The 22028-nt window shown below is 38.5% G+C and overlaps 1 protein-coding gene across 1 annotated transcript in view; it reads left to right on the top strand.

The window, feature by feature from the left end:
- Positions 1-22028, top strand: part of COL12A1 (collagen type XII alpha 1 chain) — a 132978-nt gene that overhangs the window by 15747 nt on the left and 95203 nt on the right. Inside the window, 13 exon segments of the mRNA XM_075126534.1 lie at positions 632-748; positions 2743-2886; positions 3448-3507; positions 5024-5287; positions 5449-5613; positions 6066-6239; positions 6921-7211; positions 7446-8048; positions 9392-9664; positions 12350-12622; positions 14508-14780; positions 16589-16861; positions 19798-20070. Coding sequence (XP_074982635.1) covers positions 632-748; positions 2743-2886; positions 3448-3507; positions 5024-5287; positions 5449-5613; positions 6066-6239; positions 6921-7211; positions 7446-8048; positions 9392-9664; positions 12350-12622; positions 14508-14780; positions 16589-16861; positions 19798-20070 — 3183 coding nt within the window.

Below are 22028 nucleotides of genomic sequence, written 5' to 3'. Positions count from 1 at the left end.
AATATAAATTGTTTGACGAAACATGAAAATGCTCAACCTTTTTCTGTATTATTAAAATCTATTTTTCTTTATCTCTGCCAAGTTTTCAGATTTAGTGAAATATAATTGGTAAGAAATATGAGTATGCAGAGACCATTTAAAAAAGATTATCAATTCTTTGATCTCCTATGGAAAAGAGTACTGTATTGATGTTCTAAACGATCTCACGGTGTTGTAAGCAGGTTGTGATTTGGCATGCTTGTACGATCTGCACCCAGCATGTACAAAAAATCCTTTAATTGTTATGTGACATGTTTGCATATGTGGTTATTATCTGTGAACTCATTGTACATGTATCCAAATGTGTTTTCTATTGTGCTTGATTTTGCTGGCCATTCTTGAATGACTTGGCAACTCAAGAAACAAATGTTTTGTGCTGTCCTTTGTAATGCGTATGCTCTCTGATGTTTTGTCATATTTCGTCAGCTTTTATTTTACTCTTTTTTCCAACAACATATCTTTATATTTGTTGGAAACAAATTTATGCAAAGACAATCTTAGTAAGCTTTGCTCAGCATTATTATTTTATTTATTAAGATGATGGTAGCTTGTTCTGTTTAGTAAACATTTCTCTGATGTAAATCTTTTGCAGTTAATCCACCGTCAGACTTGAATTTTACAATGATAGATGAACACACTGTTCGAATGTCATGGACAAGACCACCTGATGCAATAGAGGGGTACAGGGTAACAGTGGTCCCTACAACTGGTAAGATTTTGTTTTATAAAGTCAGATGATCTAGCGCCACAACATTTGTTTTGGTTTTGTGAAATCTATTAAAACTGATTTTTGTGTAAGTGTCGAAATGAGGTGTGAGGATATATGTTAACGCCCTCATTTTTACAGGTAAGATTGTGCCTTGTCCTTACGCAGCTCCATAGAGGTGTAGGAGGGTGCAAGGGTTTCCCCTCTCTTGTGTGGCCTGTGTTAGGGCTACTTGCATTGTAGCATCAGCGCTTTGAGATACGCAAGGATTGTGCTCTAGATGCTTCTCCCTTGGTATGGAGGGGCAGGAAGTAGGTGAAGTCAGGACTCTACTTCCTCCTCCTATGTGCTGGCTGGTCACATTGCTGGAGTATGTTGCACCTCCTAAAGAGGAGGTGTAAATTTCTGTCCCTCAGGGAAAATAGGGAGTTCCTGGGAGAGCGGGCCTATACTACCCCTGGCTGCATGATGCAGGCAGATAGCAAAATCTAGCCTCTGTGTTCTGCCACCTGTTTGGGTCCTTCACTCACTGTTAATCTCTTCAGCAGTTTAGTTTTGTAGCAGTCCCTCTTCTAAAACACTTTTGGAGGCCCAATCTTGTAAACTGGGATTTTCAAAGGGCCTAAGGGATTTAGGGACCCAAATCCCATTGAAAGTCATTTGAAAATCCTGGCTGCGAAACCTTATTCATTCCAGTGAGCTCTTACTCTCGTGAGTAGTCTCACTAAAGTCAGTGATACTTCTTACATCCGTAAGGGTCTGCAGGGTTGGGCCCTGGAATCCTGTTGTTAGTGTAGAAAGTTTACCCACTATTTCATTTCCCTAAGATATACATAATCTTGCATAGTTCTGAATACTTTCAGCTGCTGTTAACTTAAATGGGAATTGAGAGCGCTATGCACTTCTAAGGAGACACTATGCAGGATCAGGTCCAAATGTTCTAGGCTTGACTAGTGAATACTCATTGATGTTGATTAGGTTTACAGAACTTTTTCTTAAACACATAGCCCATTGTCAAAAATAGTTACGGGATGACATACATTGACGGTAGATAGGTGACGAAGTTCTGCTACTATTGCTTCTAGCTGTATAGCGGGAAAGGTAATGTCCACTGCTGATAATCTTTTTAATGGTGTCTGATTCCTGGAAATCCTGTTTCAGCTGTTATCCCAATGTAAATCAGGCGTAATTCCCAATGACCTTAGTGTAAAACTGATGAATTCAGAATCAGATCCAGACATTTTTTTTAACCAAAACTGACTCTATAAACGGTGTGTCTCTGAGTTTCCTCTGCCTTGACCCTTAACAAGTGCGGAGTGAATATAAAATTCTACTAAATCCAAATGACAATATTTCTCATGCTAATTCTCCACAGATGTTGGTAGCTACTCATGGTGCAAGGCAGTTGAGAATCAGGCCCAGTGTTTGCATGTCTACAGTAGTATTAGAAATACCAATTTGGAAACATGTCTCTTCTGCCTTAATTTTACATATTGGAAAACTGAAAACGGTCCTCTATTAAAAATATCATAGCTTAATAAACATAGAAGTACCCTATACCAACCATGTGCTTTTTCTAGGGAAAATATTGTGCATCTCTCTTAAGGTAAAATATTGGGGTCACATCTCATCTCATTTATCCCAGTGTAAATCATTTGTAACTCAACTACAATCACTGGAGTTATACCCGTGTAAAACTGATATGAGGTTAGACTCAGACCCACTATGTAAACTGATTTTCTAAATGACAGCTAATTTTATTGTACACATGTTTGGTTTTAAAATTGATGAGTAAATAAAATGCTTTATTGGACGCAGTTTTGTATGTCCTTTGCAACTAGGTGTTTCAGGAAGGCAAACAACTGTTTTAAAATTTTATTTACAGCCTGTGGGCAGATAGCTCTTTCTACTGTGTTTTCAGATTATGAAAAACTCATAATTATTATTATTGGGTTTAGACCCTTTGTGTTAAATGTGCTTTGTATGTTGTATTGCAGATGGACCTACTAAAGAATTTACCCTTGCACCTAGTACTACCCATACTATACTGTCAGATCTTACACCTGATACAGAATATGTTGTGACAATAGCTTCATATGATGACAGAGAAGAGAGTCTACCTGTCTTTGGCCAGCTTACAAGTAAGTACACATAAAAAAGTTAGACATAGCTGAATAAAGTAACTGAAGTGGCTATATAATATTTGGGTTATAGGACCAAATTCTGGCTTGGTGCCAATTGGCCAACAAAAGCTCATTGCATATCTATAGCCTGGCCATCTGTGGCCCACGAGCAGCCTTTTCCCCATTATGCTTTGTTTCTGGCTTTGCCACAGATTTCTCATATAATCACAAGCATGTTACTTAACCACAGTTTGCCTGTCTGTAAGATGCAGATAATATTATTTACCTGATTTACAGGGTGTTGCAAAGGTCAATTATTAAACACTTCATGATAGAAGGTATAGTGTGAGCACAAGGAATTTTTAATTATTTATGTATTGGCCTTAACTCTAATGCTGTCAAATCAGTGTCCAGGAATTGTACTTGTAAACTGCACGTTCTGAGAGAGGCACACAACAAATCTTGTTGACATCTCCTTCTCACCTTGTTTTTCTTGACTTTTACAAAATGTAACCTACAGTCAACTGACAATTTCTGGTTTCCCTTCCACTAATCCTGTTTATGTTGTGGTTTGTTTAGTTCAGACAGGTGTTCCAGTTAGTCCAGAGGACAAGAAGCCTGACCAGATTCAGATTCAAAGTACGTTTTTTGTCTTCCATCTTATGTGACATTTTAGAGGTAACTAAAGGTTTGATCCAAAACCCAGTTAAGCCAGTGCAAAGTCTCCCAAAGGGCTTTGGATCAGATGATAAAGTCAAATCCTGTGCCTATGTTGTTTAGCAGTAAGGTTGTACTAACATGTAATCTGGCTGTGTGTGCTGGGCTGACCAAAGTTGAGGAGGGTCTGAAAATCTGCCACCTCTCTAAGGGAAAGAGGTGAAAATCTGAGCTGAGCACCAGGGATTTCACACAAATAAACTCACATCCTCTGAGCATATCTCAGCCCTTTAATAAATGTCTCCCTGCTGAGGACACACAGAGTTGCAGAAAAAACCTATACTGCTGCCATGTGGGGATAAGAGTGGGGGCGGGAGAGAAGAGCAGTATCAGAATTAATTCTTTCCCAGCATCAAATCCTTCTACAACATCATATATTGGAGGTGTGCACTGCTGCAGGAGCTGTGTGTCTCCCTTTGTAACTACTGATCACTACAGGACAAGGTGCTCTTTGACCCCAGCCTGAGCTCCTGATGGACAGTTCCATTTTGGAGCTGCCAGTTGGAAGGCCCCTGTTGAGGGTGTGCAGCTCCATTCGGTTTCTCCAACCAAAACTTGCCATCAGGAGCTCAGGCTGCACATGCTCAGTGCCTCTCCAATGTCATCCCTTAGTTCCCAGGTAGAGAGAGACTGTGACACCACTTCTGGGCAGTGGAAGAGCAGGTGTTACATAGCCACTTCTGAGGCTGGCTTCCTCCGTTAGCACACAAATAGTTCTTTGTGGCTTCAAAGTCTAGTTGGGGTGCATGGCTTTGGTAGGTCTTGTGCTGCAACTGGACAAAGCCCATGATTTGGCCCTCAGGGACAAATTCTTCCTACAGATATGCAGATCTCCTTTTGACATCAGTGGGAGATTTGTACATATGCAAAGGCACATTTGGCCACAAGCAACTGCGTGTTGATTCAAATTAGACCCATTAATTAATAGGTCTAATTTATAAAAGTTATAAAATGTTTAACAGGGGTGTGTGATTTTTTGCATAGATGATCAATGTGTCATACAAAAAAGGAGTATGTCATTTCCAAAATCACATTTTAACACATTTTACAAATACTATATTAGTGATTTAGTAAAGTTATTTTCCACCAAAAGCATTGAATATTTTGTGCAGTATTTACTATTTCGGCCCCAATGCTTATCAGTGTTATTGTAATTAATTTCTTTCAACTGTTCTCTGTTTCTGGAATGTCCTCCCAGTAGATATGTCACTAAAGCTAGGTGAACGGTGTCCAACCCAAGTAAGATATTTCAAATAAGGATTTTAATCCGTTTAATTTCTGTTTGGCTTGGCTTCTACTTGTTAGATTTCTGTTGTTCATTTTTAACTGACAGCTTTTGTCTATGGTATGGGATAGTGAAAGTGTTTGGAGATATTGACATGTAAGTGATCTGTCATTGTTCTGTGAAGAGATTTGTGTTGTTTTTAATATGTTTCAGAATGTTCCGTCAGTGCACTGACAGATTTAGTTTTTCTTGTGGATGGCTCGTGGAGTGTGGGGAGAAGTAACTTCAGATATATTTTGGACTTCATCGGCACTCTTGTATCGGCTTTTGACATTGGGGAAGAAAAGACACGAATTGGAGTTGTTCAGTACAGTACTGATACAAGAACTGAGTTCAGCTTAAATCAGTATTTCAGAAGGAATGATCTTCTTAATGCAATTAAAAGAATACCTTACAAAGGTGGCAATACAATGACAGGTACAGATTTTAGCTCTTTGATAACATATGAAAGCTAAAAGTTGAGGGAAAAACTTCCCCCAAAGTTTGTTTGTGTAGCATTTTATTTTACAGCTGAAATTCTATTTAAATCCTAGTTCACTCATACCTAAGAAAAGCACAGAACATTTTGTTGTTTTTAGGTGAAGCTATTGATTATCTGATTAGGAATGCATTCACTGAATCTGCTGGAGCAAGAAAAGGCACTCCTAAAATAGCAATCATCATTACCGACGGAAAATCTCAAGATGAAGTTGAAATTCCTGCAAGAGAGCTTCGCAACCTAGGAGTTGAAGTCTTCTCCTTGGGTATATCAGTTATTCATTAATTATTGTTACTATTTAATATTGTGGGTAAATTTAATGCTAATTAAAGTGTGGCATTAACATTCTAATAGCACTAGCTTGATTCATGCATTTTACAGGCTAGGGGTGTTCAATGCATGGTACCTGAGACTGGCCCTTTGGTCTCTCCTGAACAGAGAGTCCCAGCTGTGCCAAACTGTGTGGTAATTTTTCTAACGTGTCCAGATGGAGACTAGGATGTGACTGACAAACTCAGTTTGACATATGACCTCATTAAGTAAAAGTCTACTGCATTAACCCACAGCTTTAATTAAGTTTTAGTAATTAAGTTGTTAGTAATTACAGAGCTTAACCTGCATCAGCTTTATTCCAAGATGCTTTAAAATTTTAAAAATACACTTACAAAGATCTAAATGTTATACACATAATATGGTCTCATCTCTCATAACTTTTAGGAGTCAAAGCAGCAGATGCAAAAGAACTGAAACTAATGGCATCTCAGCCATCCTTGAAGCATGTTTTTAACGTGGCAAATTTTGACGGAATAGTGGATATACAGAATGAAATAATCTCACAAGTGTGCTCAGGTGTTGATGAACAGCTGGGTGAATTGATTAGTGGAGAAGAAGGTGAGACCTTTTACAAAAGTTTATTGTTAACTGGAATGTACCTGATATGTGTTTTTAATGTGATGATCCATGCTTATTTTGATAGTTCCATCAATTTTATAATCTGCCATTAGTATATGGAAGACATGTTTCCAGCTGTATAGATTTAAACAGCAGCAGATTAGAACACATGCGGTTGACTGGATTTGAAATATCCCATTGAAGTCCATAACTCCAAATAGTTATGTTGCCTCTAGGGTTATCAAATCCTGAGAACATAACACTTTAGACCACATGGTGGAAAATATGTTGAAGGGAGAATTCACTTGAAAAAACACACATGTGAAGGGCATGAATCATGCCCTATTGTCTCACTGGTTATGCAGGGCAAGGCAGCTTGGGTTAAGGGGCAGAAGATATGGTTTGGCAAGGATCCATGGGTAAAGACTGAAGACTGTTGAAACCAAATAGTTCGCAAGCTATAACCTTGCACTTTCTATGCCCCTTCAAGATTCCAAAAACTGCCCCTTCTAGACAATGACAGAGTAGACTGTTCTATTTCTGTGGTTTCCTGCAGATGCCTTTATTCATTCAAACCTTCTGATGTGTTTCCGGGAAATAGAGAGGGAAAGGGAAAGGGAAAAAATCTGCTCATTATTGTATTTGATTTTGATTTTTTTGGATTTGTTTTTAATTTTTCAGCTGTGGAGCCTCCTTCAAACCTAGTGGCTGCCCAAATCTCATCAAAATCGATTAGAGTCACTTGGGATCCATCAGCTAGCCAAATAACAGGCTACAGGGTGCAATTCTTTCCAATGATAGCAGGAGCCAAACAGCACGTGTTGAGTGTTGGTCCTCAAACTACTGCTTTAAATGTCCGAGATCTTTCTCCAGAAACAGAGTACCAGATTAATGTATATGCAATGAAAGGATTGGCACCCAGTGAGCCAATTACGATAATGGAAAAAACACAGCCAGTCAAAGTTCAAGTGGGTAAGTTATCGATATGGTTCTGATATTGTAGCTCTTTTTTTATACTTCTAAATATCTCTCTTAATAAAAGGCCTTCAGTTACTGGAAGACATAGTTTTAGTTAATGGAATTAGTTTAACCAAAGACCAGCATCGTTTAGTGTTTATAAGTGATGAGTCAGCTGATTACAGATGCAGCTGCAATAGAAGTGCCTTGACTATTGGCTTTTATACTGGTAATTTTTTCTCTTTACAGAATGCTCCCGTGGTGTGGATGTAAAAGCTGATATTGTGCTTTTAGTGGATGGCTCCTACAGCATTGGTATCGCCAATTTTGTTAAAGTAAGAGCCTTTTTGGAAGTGTTAGTTAAAAGCTTTGAGGTTTCACCTCAAAAAGTACAAATAAGTCTTGTCCAGTACAGCAGGGATCCCTATACGGAGTTTTATTTGAACAGATACAACAAAATTGAAGATGTAATTCAGGCTATTAACACCTTCCCCTACAGAGGTGGATCTACAAACACAGGCAAAGCGATGACCTATGTGAGGGAGAAAGTATTTGTTATCAACAGAGGATCAAGACCAAATGTACCAAGGGTCATGATTCTTATTACTGATGGAAAATCGTCAGATGCCTTTAAAGAGCCAGCCATAAAATTGAGGGAGTCAGATGTAGAGATATTTGCAGTTGGTGTTAAGGATGCAGTACGTACAGAATTGGAAGCAATTGCTTCACTGCCTGCTGAAACCCATGTGTACACAGTGGAAGATTTTGATGCTTTCCAAAGAATATCATTTGAACTTACACAGTCTGTCTGCCTACGAATTGAGCAGGAACTGGCTGCTATAAGGAAGAAAAGTAAGTAATTATCAATACTTAGAGAAATCTTAAAAAAAAAAAGCAATGAAAATAGTCTGAGCCAAATTTGATTCTCAGTTACGTTTATTTAACTCCCTTGTTGTCAATGAAAATGTCCAGGTATAAATGAGGGCATAATCTGTTTGTGTTTTTAGCTTAAGTGATACAATCAAAACATAAAATAACTCCAAATAATTAGCTAAGTGGACTTGATTTTTCACTTCATTACACCATTGGCTTCCATGGAACAATGCTGATTTAAAGTAATTTAGGATTTGACCGATTATTTTAAACTTAATTAAAAACACTGGGAAAAAACCAATTATTTTATGAAAAGAAGAAAATTAACTGGGAAATACGTTCCCCTCTTCCCCCACCCCCGCAGATGTTTAAGATGACATTAAAGTTGGAGGGCCAGATTTACAATGATGTAAATCTAGAATGACTTCAGTGGAGTTACTTTGCTTTTACACAGGAGTCACAGAGTTTAAAATATGTCCTCAGGAGTAAAAAATTACTTGCCATTGTCACTGTAAATTCTTCTGTGGTTATATTTAAAAGAGTTTAGAAAGTCACCAGCTTCACAAATTTCAGGGTAAGAGTGAGAAATCCTTCATGACATTAACCTGGCTCACAGCATTCAAAAACCTGAAGGAATTTTTCATCTGCTGCTACATCCTGTGCCTTACAATTTTTGTATTTCAAAGGGACACTGAAGGTGGATAAGCCCAGCATATGAAAACCCCAGACTCTTTAAAAATAAGCCTTTGTTTCAGAATACCTTTGAGATCATGAAACTTTTACGTTGGAGGGCTCAAACCCCTAACAGCCCCACTGGTAGGCTAGCTAAGCCAACCAAAACTAGCTGAGGACTTCAGGTTTATGTTTCTGCCTCAGGTCATTTCATTTACTCCCCTTTCAGGATCCATTCTTGTAAGAGTGTTGAAATTCTGTTAATTTAATTTGTGTGATAGTGCGCCGATAAAGTGAGGATGCACTGTTGTCCCTGAGGGAACACGAGAGAGAAAGAAAGAACCCAGCTTGATTCTCAGATTTCACCTTAAGTTTTCAGGGCTGGCAGTAACAAATGTCAACTTTTTAATTGAACCTAGGACACCTGAGGTGGAAAACATCAAGTTGGTGTTGTCATATTGTTTAAGACAACTCAGAGATCATCATAGAATTTTATGTATTCATGAGTGAGAATGACAAACAAGCATAGATGCATATCAGAAAATATTTATTGAATCAAAGAAATCAGCTGACTGCAGGAAATGTTTTTGAGTGATTTTGAAGGCGTTTTTAAGTATTTTATTGTAACGTGTGGCTTTTTTAAAAAACAGGTTATTTACCTGCCCGTAATTTGGCCTTTTCTGAGGTAAAGTCCAACAGTTTCAAAGTGAATTGGTCTCCAGCTGGACCTGAGGTTTTGTCCTATCTTATTAAATATAAAGTAGCTGCTGGTGGAGAAGAATTCCTTGTTTCAGTGCCGGCTTCAAGTACTAGCTCAGTTCTCACCCATTTACTTCCTGAAACTCCTTATGCAGTGAGTGTGATTGCAGAGTATGAAGATGGTGATGGTCCTTCCTTGGATGGGGAAGAAACGACTTTAGAAGGTACTCTTCCTATTATGCTCAGCCAGAAACATGTTATGTATTTAAGTAACAATCTGCTTTATTGAGAGAACTTGTGTATGTGGAATACCAACCTAATGCTGAGAGATGGCACTGGTATGTGGGATGAGAATGGGCATTATTGTTTCCCAGTGCCTTGACTAAAGGTGTAAAATTCCAATACAGGACAACTATTAGATTTAAGATTGTGTTTTATTTCCCTTAAGTTTGCTGGATACTGTGTTTTCTCTGACGTTCAGAGGCTGCTTTTCCAATAGAGTATGGTGGTATCAATAAATTAAATAACAAAAAAAGTATAACGTGAACACACACTAGTTAAGTTTTGGAGTAGCAGCCGTGTTAGTCTGTATCCGCAAAAAAAAAGGAGTACTTGCGGCACCTTAGCGACTAACAATCCGATCCAGCAAATTCATTGGGACTACTCACATGCTTAAAGTTAAGCATATACTTAAGTGGTTTGCTGCATCTAGGTCTTTTAACTTGGGTTTATAGAAAAAAGGTTATATGGCTAGAATAAACAACTCTATTCTCCAGATGGGAACTTCTTAATAGCAGGACTTAATGGGCCTGACACCATATTAGACTATTGTGGGAGTTTTCTGTGAGAACCGTCTGCAAGATTTCGCCTATTTTAAGGAGTAACATTACAGTTAATTAATTTTTTTTACCCCTATAGTTAGTTATTCAATTCAATCTAATCTAGCTAGGCTATTAAGCTGTACTCATTACTTTCCATTATTTCTAGTTCACCCTATAATCTTCGACCTCGTATTCCAGAAGATTCTAGGGTGAACTACACGAACAAAGGAAATAGCTTTAATAGTCTGTTGATGTATTTTCCTTAGTATTGATTAAAATATGTGTTTATTTATAAAATGGCTTGGATTGAGGGAACAGTCCAATTCGGACGATTTTGGCCCACATCCTCAAATGTATTTAGACACCTAACTTAATTTGAGATGAATGGGAGTTGAGGATCTGCACTTTCATCCTTTATGTGTTTGTATACATAATCTCACTGTACCTGCACAGATCATAATGTTTTAGCCACATGTAACTCTCCCTTAGGAAATCATCTGCTTCAAATGGCTGCTTGGCTGATACTATCCACAGTTCATAAATCATAGAAATGTAGGGCTGAAATGTGAAGAACTGGGGAAACAGCAGCTTTAACAAAAATTTCAGACATGTCAGAAATACACTCCATATTGTGACTGATAGTGCATTTTAAAATATTCATCATTTTGATCTGATAAAATCCTGCCATTTTTGAGAAGCCACTAATGCCATGTAAATGCAAATAGTTCTGCATGCTGAGTTGCTAGCAGCTTGGGTTGAACAGCTGGTTTCTTGATAGCTGATTTGGGCTTTAGGCTGCTACAGAGTTTTAAATCCTATACTGTATTTATGGTCAATTGAAAAAATAAGGTTTTTTTTTTTAAAGGAAATGTTTTTTGTTCAACTTTCAAACAGATCTTTAATTGAATAACAAAGAACAATATTTCTGGTGTAATGATGTTCAAATTTGTTGAGGAAGTTTACCTTCATATGGTTAGTGAACACTCAAGAGCAAATGTTGTCCTCAAATGCATGTGAATAAACTCCCATTGACTGCTGGGCAACATATGATACAATTTGGCCCAAAGTATGTGGCAAAGGATTAAATTCTGCCCTGTTTCATCTAGCCAAACCAGCTGAATGGTCTCAGCGGAAGCCATAATTTTCGTCAGGAGCAGGCTAAGTTAAAAAGCAGGCCTTAGTTTTTCTTATCTTCCAGGATAACGAGTGATTTTCTGTCTTGAGGGGAGCAGCCTAATTCATAAACATTTTAAATCGTCAATAAATGAAAAATTCATATAAATGCTGAGAATTTAGCTTATAAGAGCTCCAATATTTTCAATATTTTTCCTGATTACTACATTAGATGGCTTTTCAAAATCTGGTGTGTGCATATGTGTAGTTAAGTGCATCTGACACTCATCAGTGAATGGGGATGGCACAGAAGTAAATACCCACAATCAGTGAAATGTGTGCAGAAAAAAAATCTTTATTAGGCAACCTGTTGTTTTAAAAAAATGTCCCAGAGTATACCTAAATGTACTGAGTACAGCTCTACTCTACCTTTATTAGAAGGCTACTTCTGTTCAACAGCTACTTTGGCAGATCCTTGAGTGGTTACATAAATCAGCAAACATTGATGCAGTTTAAGTTGTAGCTCTGGTTCTAAATTTTCAAAAGCAACTCATAATTTTGGCTGCCTGACTTGATAAGACCGTAAGAATGGCCATACTGCATCAGACCAATGGTCCATCTATGCCAGTATCCTGTCTTTCGACTGTGGACAGTGCCAGATGCTTCGGAGGGAATGAACAGAACAGGGCAATTTACTGAGCGATCCATCCCCTGTTTTCCTGTCGCCTTGTGGCAGTCAGAGGAAGATACACATTAAAGGGGCCTGATTTTCAGAAAGTGCTGTGTACTAGTTCTCTGAAACACCAAGTCCTTGTAAGGTGTCTCAAATTGGCCATCCAAAATTAGAAGCATAGAAAAATAACTAGTCACTTTTTGAAAATGTAGGCCCTGGTCTTGGTAAGTGGGATGAACTAATGAAGTTGGTTCTCTGATTGAAGGCAAATGTTTGCAAATTATATTTGTGTTTGTTTGCAGTTATAGGGGCTCCTCGAAACTTAATGATAACAGATGAAACTACTGATAGCTTTAAGGTTGGCTGGACGCCAGCTCCAGGAAATGTTCTAAGGTATAGGGTTGCATACAGGCCAGTGACTGGAAGAGAGAGGAAACAAGTAACTGTCCCAGCAAATGAAAGATCAACTACGTTACTGAACTTGACTCCTGATACAAGATATGAAGTTTATGTTATTCCTGAGTATCTGTCTGGGCCTGGAAATTCATTGAATGGATATGCAAAAACTGAAGAAGGTATGTAATAAATAACAGGCTTGTAGTGTGGCTTGAGAAGAAGGTTGTGCACGTTGATATCTTTTTTATTTTCAGTATGTGTAACTTGGATGTTCCTTTCTCTTTTTTCTTGTTACAGCAGGATGAATGGGGTGTTTTAGAATCATGCAAGTTTAATTGAGAAACAATTTAATATAACAACATCCCAAATTCTAATCAAGAACCTTTGGATTTTGCCTTTTGTACACATTTTTGAATCTGTAACTCCTAAACATGTTGATGTGCCTTGGGCAAAATGCCCACGTATGTGTCAGGCAAAGAAAATAAGACTTCTGAATTGTCTGTTACAAAAATGTTTCAACTTGAAAGGTTTAAACTCAAACGAAGTATGTATAAACCTAAAAATTGTTCATGTAATATCCTTATAGGTGACACATCTTTTATCTACTGTCAGCAAGTTGCTTATTTAGGGATTAATCCAGCATCCATTAAAATCAGTGATAGTCTTTACATTGAATTCAAGAACTGTTGGATTGGGCTCTTAATGTTTATGCAACGTTAAAACGTTACAAAAATAAAGATCAAATTTTGATTGCTGAATGGAAACTGGCTTATGACTGGTTAATTGTTACTGTAGGCCTCTATATTGTCAGTGTTTTGGATTTTTTCAGCTGTAGACTGTCTGTCAACTGAAGCTCCAAAAGCTCAATTTCAATGTAAAACTTTAATTTCAGGCACAATTTGCAGTTTATTCTTAATGAGAAGCAAAGAACTGATGAGCTAAGCTACCAATATCTCTAGCTGAGCCCCTTGTGCCTAGACATAGTAGCACATATGATCTACTAATAGAGTTTCACAACATCAGATGATGATGCTACATAATCAAGGTGGTTCCTTTGTAAATTTTAATGCCCTAATACAAGTGATTATAAATTCTCCAGGGCACAGATTATTTTTTACTCTCTGATGGTATGTCACCTTGCTCAATGATGCCCTGATTCTTACTGGAACCTCTAATTAATACAAATTATAAATAACAATAACTACAGGTGAACAAAATCAGTCCATCTTTATGCTTACCTTGTATTGTGGAAGTCAGTATTTTTGAGGGGTACTTAAAGTGTCTCAAAGGGTTGTTGGACTTTTTCATAGCGAACCATATGTGCTCCTGTGCCTATGGTTACCACAAAAATAATTTTGCACTGTTACCTCACATTTTCATTGCTTTTATAAATTTTGTGCATCAACCTGAAAGTTATTTTAATGTAGTTTCTGTGCCATATAATATAGATACTAAAAAAAGATGCACATGGTGACTTATGGAGTTAAACAGTTCTTCCTTGTCTCTCTGTTTTTTCTTTCTGTTTTTTGTTTTGTTTTCTGTTACTAATAGTCTTAGATTTGATTTTGTAGGGGCCTATTTACATGCTTAAAATTAAGCACATGCTCAAGTGATTTCCTGGATCAGTTCCAGAGTGCTCAGCAAATTCCAGTATTGGATCCTGAATATTTGTAGTAGAAAGTGAGAACTGTGAGTCCACAGGCTACACCCGGCCTAATGGACATCTGTGTCCATGGGAAATGGGAAAAAATGTTATCATGGTACGAAAAGTTGGACTATATCATGGATGTTTATTATATCATGGTCATTTCAAAAACACTTGAAAATATCAAAAAGCACTAATTTGCCTCAGGGAATAACTTCTTGTGAAGTTATATTTAAAAAATCTCCTTCAGGTCTTAGTTCAACTCTCTGGGCTGAATCCTGGAATTTGCTGAGCAGTCTGGAAGTGATCCAGCAAATCACTTAAGCATGTATGCTATCTCTCTTATAATGATCTGAAAATAAATAAAGAAATCAGGCTTGTTTTTATGATATGCTTTCAATGTCTTTTAACATGTATAGTCCTAGGGACTCCAAGAAATTTGAGAGTTTCTGATGCTACTACATCCACAATGAAGTTATCTTGGGGTGCAGCACCTGGCAAAGTCCAGCGATACCTTCTAACATATACTCCAGTGGCCGGAGGTGAAACCAAGGAGGTAACCATAAGGGGTGATACGACCACTACTGTGCTGAGAGATTTAGAACAGGGCACCAGATACGCACTGTCTGTGACTGCCTTGTATGCATCTGGAGCAGGGGATGCCCTCCCTGGGCAAGGAGAAACACTTGAAGGTAATTATTTATATATATTATGTATAATTATTCATTTATTTGGTTACATTTTAGGTGCTTTAAATTGCACCATGTTCCTGAAGTTTCTACTGAAGTAAAACTCTGAGTAAAAAAAACTCCCTTCTTTCCTTTGTGACCATCCTTGTAAATCAAGCACAGTTGCCATCCCTCTACTCACAGCACAAGGACTATCTAAGGCTAGCATCCACCAGAGAGGACAGGTAGAGGTGGGGAATGTTCACTGGACATGAGCATCCCACTGTGCCTCCTGGAAAAGTGTGTTGCATTGGCAATATATCCTGTGGGCTCCTGGAAGCTTTGGACTAAGTCAGCCTCAGTGACTCGCACAGCTAGGGCTGTGCGCCTCCAAAGCAACCTCAGTATAGGTTTTTGCCTTACAGGATGCAGCCAGCTGTGAATTCGGGAATAGTTTGGCGACAGATCATTTTTATTATCTTGGTGTTAAAAAGTCTTGTCTAATTGAAAATGTGGGCAGAGCTTTAACCTGTATTGAAACTCTGGTTGGAAATGATGTTTGCTCTAAATGTAAGACATTAAGAGTCCCATAAAATGAGCAACATATAGCCTCTGCACAGAGAGAATGGAACACGGCTGTTTGTGACTAAGAAGAGCTAGAGCCTGGAAATGAATGCTAACAGAACGCTGGCAGGAATAAGCAGGAGCCAGAGGTTTCCTTATATGGATGGTAGGATGATGTCTCTCCGCCTTGCTGTGGAGAACTTCCCAGACATAGATGTTGCTACTTGCTGTCTGAACATTCTCATTATCATCCAATAATTGTCAATGTGTGGGACAACTTTGCCACTAGGCTATGAAAGGAAACATGGCTATGTTCTGTGCTGGTCAGGGGTGTATCTTGATGCCCATAGGAGGTAAAATAACAGCAAATGAATGTAGCTCACATCCATAAAATAAACTAAAAGGGAATTGTTAATCTCACCCTTGAATATGTTAAGGGCTTGCTTCTCATTTACACTTAGTCCCTTTTACACTGTGAGAGCATTATGAAGGGCTCTTAAGGCAGATGAAAATAGGGCCCTGAAACAAGGCACTTCTAAGACATACTGTGAGATAAAGTTCCAAATACTAAGAGGAGTATGGAAAACAGCAGAAACCAAAATATAAACTACATAGTCACCAGAAGATCAAAGTTTAATCTCAGAAGTAAAAGAGGGCTAAGGAGTTTAGATTACCGTTGTGTTTGTATATTTCCTAGCAATGAAGGGCCCCATTCTGAGTCAGGCCTTTGTGCACTACAGCAATGTAAATGAATAAGGATAAGAAGAATATGAAAAAAAAACTGGTTGTGGTTGAGAATATAAGAATTTCAAATTGATAAATGGGACTTCTCTCGGGGTGGTTTTATATAAAAGCACCCAATCCAGATTTTAAGATCACTGTTTTGCCAGTGCAGGAACAAAAGGAAAGGAGTAAATGTGACATAATGTAATAAATCTCACTAATGTAATAAATGAATGGGGTTTTTTTGTGCCCCATTCATACTGGAGCCCATTGACAAGCTTAAGTGATTTGCTGGATTAGTTCAAGAGTGCTCAGCAAATTTCAGGATTCACCCCTGAATTACTGTAGTAGAAAGTGAGAATTTAGAGTCCACAGACTACGTCCTAACAGACATGTGTGCCCAAGGGAGATGGGGAAGAGAGCATGTTATCATGATGGTACCAAAAGCTTTACTATATCATGAATGTTCAATAATGATTTATCAAAATTAAGTATTATATCGTGGTAATTTCAAAAACACTTTCAATGTCTTTTAACATGTGAAGCCCGAGGAAGTCCAAGAAATTTGAGAGTTTCTGATGCTACAACATCCACAATGAAGTTATCTTGGAGTGCAGCACCTGGCAAAGTCCAGCAATACCGTATAACGTATGCTCCAGTGGCTGGAGGTGAAGCCAAGGAGGTAACCATAAGGGGTGATACGACCACTACTGTGCTGAGAGATTTAGAACAGGGCACCAGATATGCGCTGTCCGTGACTGCCTTGTATGCGTCTGGAGCAGGGGATGCCCTCCCTGGGCAAGGAGAAACACTTGAAGGTAATTATTTTTAGATATTATATAATCTTTCATTTATTTGGTTACATTTTAGGTGCTTTAAATTGCACCAGGTTCCTGAAGTTTCTGCAGAAGTGAAAATATGAGTCATGCCGATGTGCACTACTGCCATGTAAATGAATAAGGATAAGAAGAATATGAAAAAGAAACTGGTTGCGGTTTAGAATTTAAGAATTTCAAATTGATAAACGGGCCTTATCCCAGGGGTGGTTTTATATAAAAGCATTGAGCCCAGATTTTAAGATCACTGTTTTGCCAGTGCAGGGACAATAGGAAAAGAGTAAATGTGTGTAATGTAATAAATCTCATTACTCAGCTCTAGTACCCTTTTATTTATCTCAGTTTCTCAAATAAGAGAAAACCAAACCAAAAATAATAATACTATATTGTGACATGAAATCTATGAGATTGAAATTAATGTTCAGCTTCCTAGACGAGTCAGCCAGATTGGAAAATCCTTTCGGAGTTCAATCAGGAAATGTGCGTACCAAAGCTTTGTACTGAAATACATTAAACTAGTCTTGCAGACTAAATTTTAGTCAGAGAAACTCACAGCAAGGCAGTTATTATGAGATGCAAGGTAAAAATAGCATGTAAATGTAGGTATCAGTTGCATAACAGTGGAGGCCCCATGTGGTAACATGGACATATTGATAAGAAAGTGTGGTAGTACCAAACTTCAGGGAACACACATATTGCATTTCTATAAGTGGCATATCAACAGTTATCTAGAGTAACAAAATGAACTTTTCACACAATTAAGTCTCAAACTAGGGCAGGACACTTTGGCCAGAACCTTTTGGTCTGTCAACAAAATTGCATAATTCATGGTATAAAAATATTCCAAAAATCTATAAAGATTGACATCAGGCATCTGTTCACTGTATTTTATTTAAAATAGTAAATTGAAAATTTGTGGATATTTGGACAAATCCTACACAGGTAAAGAAAATAAGAATAAGAGCACAACAGTTTTGGAGACAAATGAAAATATATTTTGGCTCTAAGACTAGAAGTGCACTTAACATTAGGTCATGTTGCCCATGAATTTAAGATGAAAATAGTAGGATGTAGCTGAACTATTACATAAATCATATCAACTTCTGAAATGAGGTGAAAATTTAACTAGGGGCATACTTGGATGGCTTGACTATCTGCTTGGTGCTAAAATTGGCAAAGACTCCTGGAGAAATCAATGCTTCCCCACACCTCCGGTGCTCCACCATCAAAATAAATAAAGTATTTGCTATACGGGTTGAATGTTTGGAAAAGTGTTCCAAATTTGTTTTTTCCCCTGATCATTACAAAGAAATAAAATGGTTAGTCCAAGGAGAGAAAGTTGAGAAATAATAAGAAAAATAAATAAGGCTATTGAGAAAAGGTATAGCTAGAGAAACAAGAGTGGATAAAACAATCTGAAAATGTATCTCCTGCTATTGTTTAATCTTGGTGTAAGGAAACAAAAGGAAAATCCAAACTCTCCAGTGCCTCAATGTAATTCTAATGAATAGGCAATAGGGCCTTTTGGGTACATCTACACTGGAATAAGAGACCCACGGCTGGCCTGGGTCAACTGAGTTGCGCTCTCTGGTCTCAAGCTACAGGGCTAAAAATTGCTGCCCCCTCCTGGGTTCCCAGAATTTGAGCTCCAGCCTGAGCCCAAACATTTACAAAGGGGTTTTACAGCCCTGTAGCTTGAGCCTCGCTAGCCCGGGTCAGCTGATCTGGGCCAGCCACAGGTGTTTGATTGCTGCATAGTCGTAGGGACTTAAGGCAAAGCCTTCTTTTTCTTGAGGTCTCTCCAAAGTATAATGTTGCATTTATTAATCCCGCTTCCCTGTTCTTTCAAATCCGTCCTTTTCCTCCCAACTGCAACACATAAATGTTCTATAGTGTGTTCAGCCTTGTGGGACAGGCTTGTCCTTTCTAGGAGTCTCCCTCAGGAACCTACCTCCCCAACCCCCCCCCCCAAAAAAAATTAAGTTGCTGTTCTAGTTGAAGTCCTTGTTTACCATTTGGGATCTTCCTGTTTTCCCTTGCCTTCCCTTTTATCTTTCCCAGGACTTGGTCTGCACTTGCCTCATGTTTGCTCCTTCTAAAAGAATTCAGGTGCAAAGTTTTCCAAAGAACTCCAGATAATCTCAGCTATATAAAATGTTTGCATAGCTATCTGATCCAGCCCAAGGATAAACACATTCCAGAGGCCCAGTGTTTTATAAACTGTTTGAAGACGGTAGAGAAGGAAGTATTTAGCACATGAGAAATTAGAAATGGAGGGTGATATTCCATACTATGGAAGTTATTCCTGTGTAGAGGACATGGGTTTCTTCCTTACTGGTTTTGGGGATCGGGTGAGGAGGTGGCTTTCCCCACCCCATGGAATAAGCAGGGTTTTTTTGGTGCCCCATTCATACTGCTGTCCATTGACATGCTGGATCAGTTCAGGAGTGCTCAGCAAATTCTATGAGTGAGCCCTGAGTCTTTGTAGTAGGAAGTGAGAACTTAGAGTCCTCAGGCTACATCCTAATGGACATGTGTGCCCACGGGAGACAAGGAAGGGAGTATGTTATCGTGATGGTACTAAAAGCTTCACTGTATCATGGATGTTCAATAGAGTTTTATCAAAATTAAGTATTATATCATGGTCATTTCAAAACCATTTTAAAATATCCAAAAGCACTAATTTAAGTTAGGGAATAACTTCTTGTGAAGTTGTATTTAAACAATTCCTTTTAGGTCTTAGAGCAATGCTCTGGGCTGAATCCTGGAATTTGCTGAGCAGTCTGGAAGTGATCCAGGAAATCACTTAAGCATGTATGCTACTCTCTCTTATAATGATCTTTAAAAGAAAGAAAGAAAGAAAGAAAGAAAGAAGGCTTGATTCATGATATGCTTTCAATGTCTTTTAAAATGTTTAGCCCGAGGGAGTCCAAGAAATTTGAGAGTTTCTGATACTACAACATCCACAATGAAGTTATCTTGGAGTGCAGCACCTGGCAAAGTCCAGCGGTACCGTATAACATATACTCCAGCGGCTGGAGGTGAAGCCAAGGAGGTAACCATAAGGGGTGATACTACCACTACTGTGCTGAGAGATTTAGAACAGGGCACCAGATACGCACTGTCCGTGACTGCCTTGTATGCGTCTGGAGAAGGGGACGCCCTCCCTGGGCAAGGAGAAACACTTGAAGGTAATTATTTATATATATTATATATAATTATTCATTTATTTGGTTACATTTTAGGTGCTTTAAATTGCACCATGTTCCTGAAGTTTCTGCAGAAGTGAAAATATGAGTCATGCCTATGTGTACTACCGCAATGTAAATGATTAGGAATAAGAAGAATATGAAAAAAATCTGATTGTGGTTTAGAATTTAAGAATTTCAAATTGATAAACGGGCCTTATCTCAGGGGTAGTTTTATATAAAAGGACCAAGTCCAGATTTTAAGATCACTGTTTTGCCAGTGCAGGAACAAAAGGAAAAGAGTAAATGTGTGTAATGTAATAAATCTCATTACTTAGCTCTAGAACCTTTGGAAGATGACAGTGGCCAAGTAAAACCTATAATAGTGAAGTCATCTTGTAATAAATGTGAATATCAGTAAACTCAGTGCCCCTTTATTTATCTCAGTTTCTTAAATAAGGGAAAGCCACATGAAAAATAACAATACTATATTGTGACATGAAAGCTATGTGATTCAAATTGTCACAGACCTTAACTCCTGGAGAAACCAATGCCGCCCCAAGACACCCCCCACCCGCCATTAAAATAAATAAAGTCTTTGCTATCTGGGTTTAATGTTTGGAATGGTGTTTCAAATATGTTTTTTTCCCTGATCAGTACCAAGAAATAAAATGGTTCGTCCGTGGAGGGAAGGCTGAGAAATAATAAGAAAAATAAATAAGGCTATTGAGAAAAAAGGTAAAGCTAGAGAAACAAGAGTGGATAAAACAGTCTGAAAATGTAACTCCTGCTATTGTTTAATCATGATGTAAGGAAACAAAAGGAAAATTCAGACTCTCCAGTGCCTCAGTGTAATTCTAATGAATCGGCAATAGGGCCCTTTGGGTACATCTACGCTGGAATAAAAGACCCACGGCTGGCCTGGGTCAACTGAGTTGTGCTCTCTGGTCTCAAGATGTGGGTCTAAAAATAGTCACCCCCCCATGTGATCCCAGAATTTGAGCTCCAGCCTGAGCCCAAACGTTTATAAAAGGGTTTTACAACCCTGTAGCCTGAGCCTCGCTAGCCTGGGTCAGCTGATCTGGGCTGGCCGCAGGTGTTTGATTGCTGTGCAGTCGTAGAGACTTAAGGGAATGCCTTCTTTTTCTTGAGGTCTCTCCAAAGTATATTGTTGCATTTACTAATCCCGCTTCCCTGTTCTTTCAAATCCGTCCTTTTCCTCCCAACTGCAACACATAAATGTTCTATAGTGTGTTCAGCCTTGTGGGACAGGCTTGTCCTTTCTTGGAATCTCCCTCAGGAAAAAAACCCACAAAACATTCAGTTGCTGTTCTAGTTGAAGTCCTTGTTTATCATTTGGGATCTCTTCTTGTTTTCTCTTCCCTTCCCTTTTTATCTTTCCCAGGACTTGGTCTGCACTTACCTCATCTTTTCTCCTTCTAAAAGAATTCAGGTGCAAAGTTTTCCAAAGAACTCCAGATAATCTTAGCTATATAAAATGTTTGCATAGCTATCTGATCCATCCAGCCTAAGGATAAACACATTCCAGAGGCCCAGTGTTTTATAAACTGTTCAAAGGCAGTAGAGAAGAAAGAAGTAAGCACATGAGAAATTAGAAATGGAGGGCCATATTCCATATTATGGAAGTTATTCCTATGTATGGGACATGGGTTTCTTCCTTACTGTTTTGTTGGGGATGGGGTGGGGAGGTGGCTTTCCCTACGCCATGGAATAAGCAGGTTTTTTTCATGCCCCATTCATACAGATCTGAGAAGGCTGACAGTAGTCCTGGGGCTGTTTTTAGAGCATAGGTATTTAGCCTCTTTTAGCCATTGGCTGAGTGCACCTGTTGGTGAGGAGTAGCAGTCAGAGGAAAGTTTGTGGAGGATAAAAATGCTTAAACTGCATCAGCTCTTAACTGGATAGCTGCAGGCTCCAGAGGTGAGAATGCTGCAGAAGAT

This window comes from Caretta caretta, chromosome 3 (assembly GCF_965140235.1).
Source record: "Caretta caretta isolate rCarCar2 chromosome 3, rCarCar1.hap1, whole genome shotgun sequence".
Lineage (NCBI taxonomy): Eukaryota > Metazoa > Chordata > Testudines > Cheloniidae > Caretta > Caretta caretta.
This window is presented reverse-complemented; position numbering and strand designations above follow the sequence as displayed.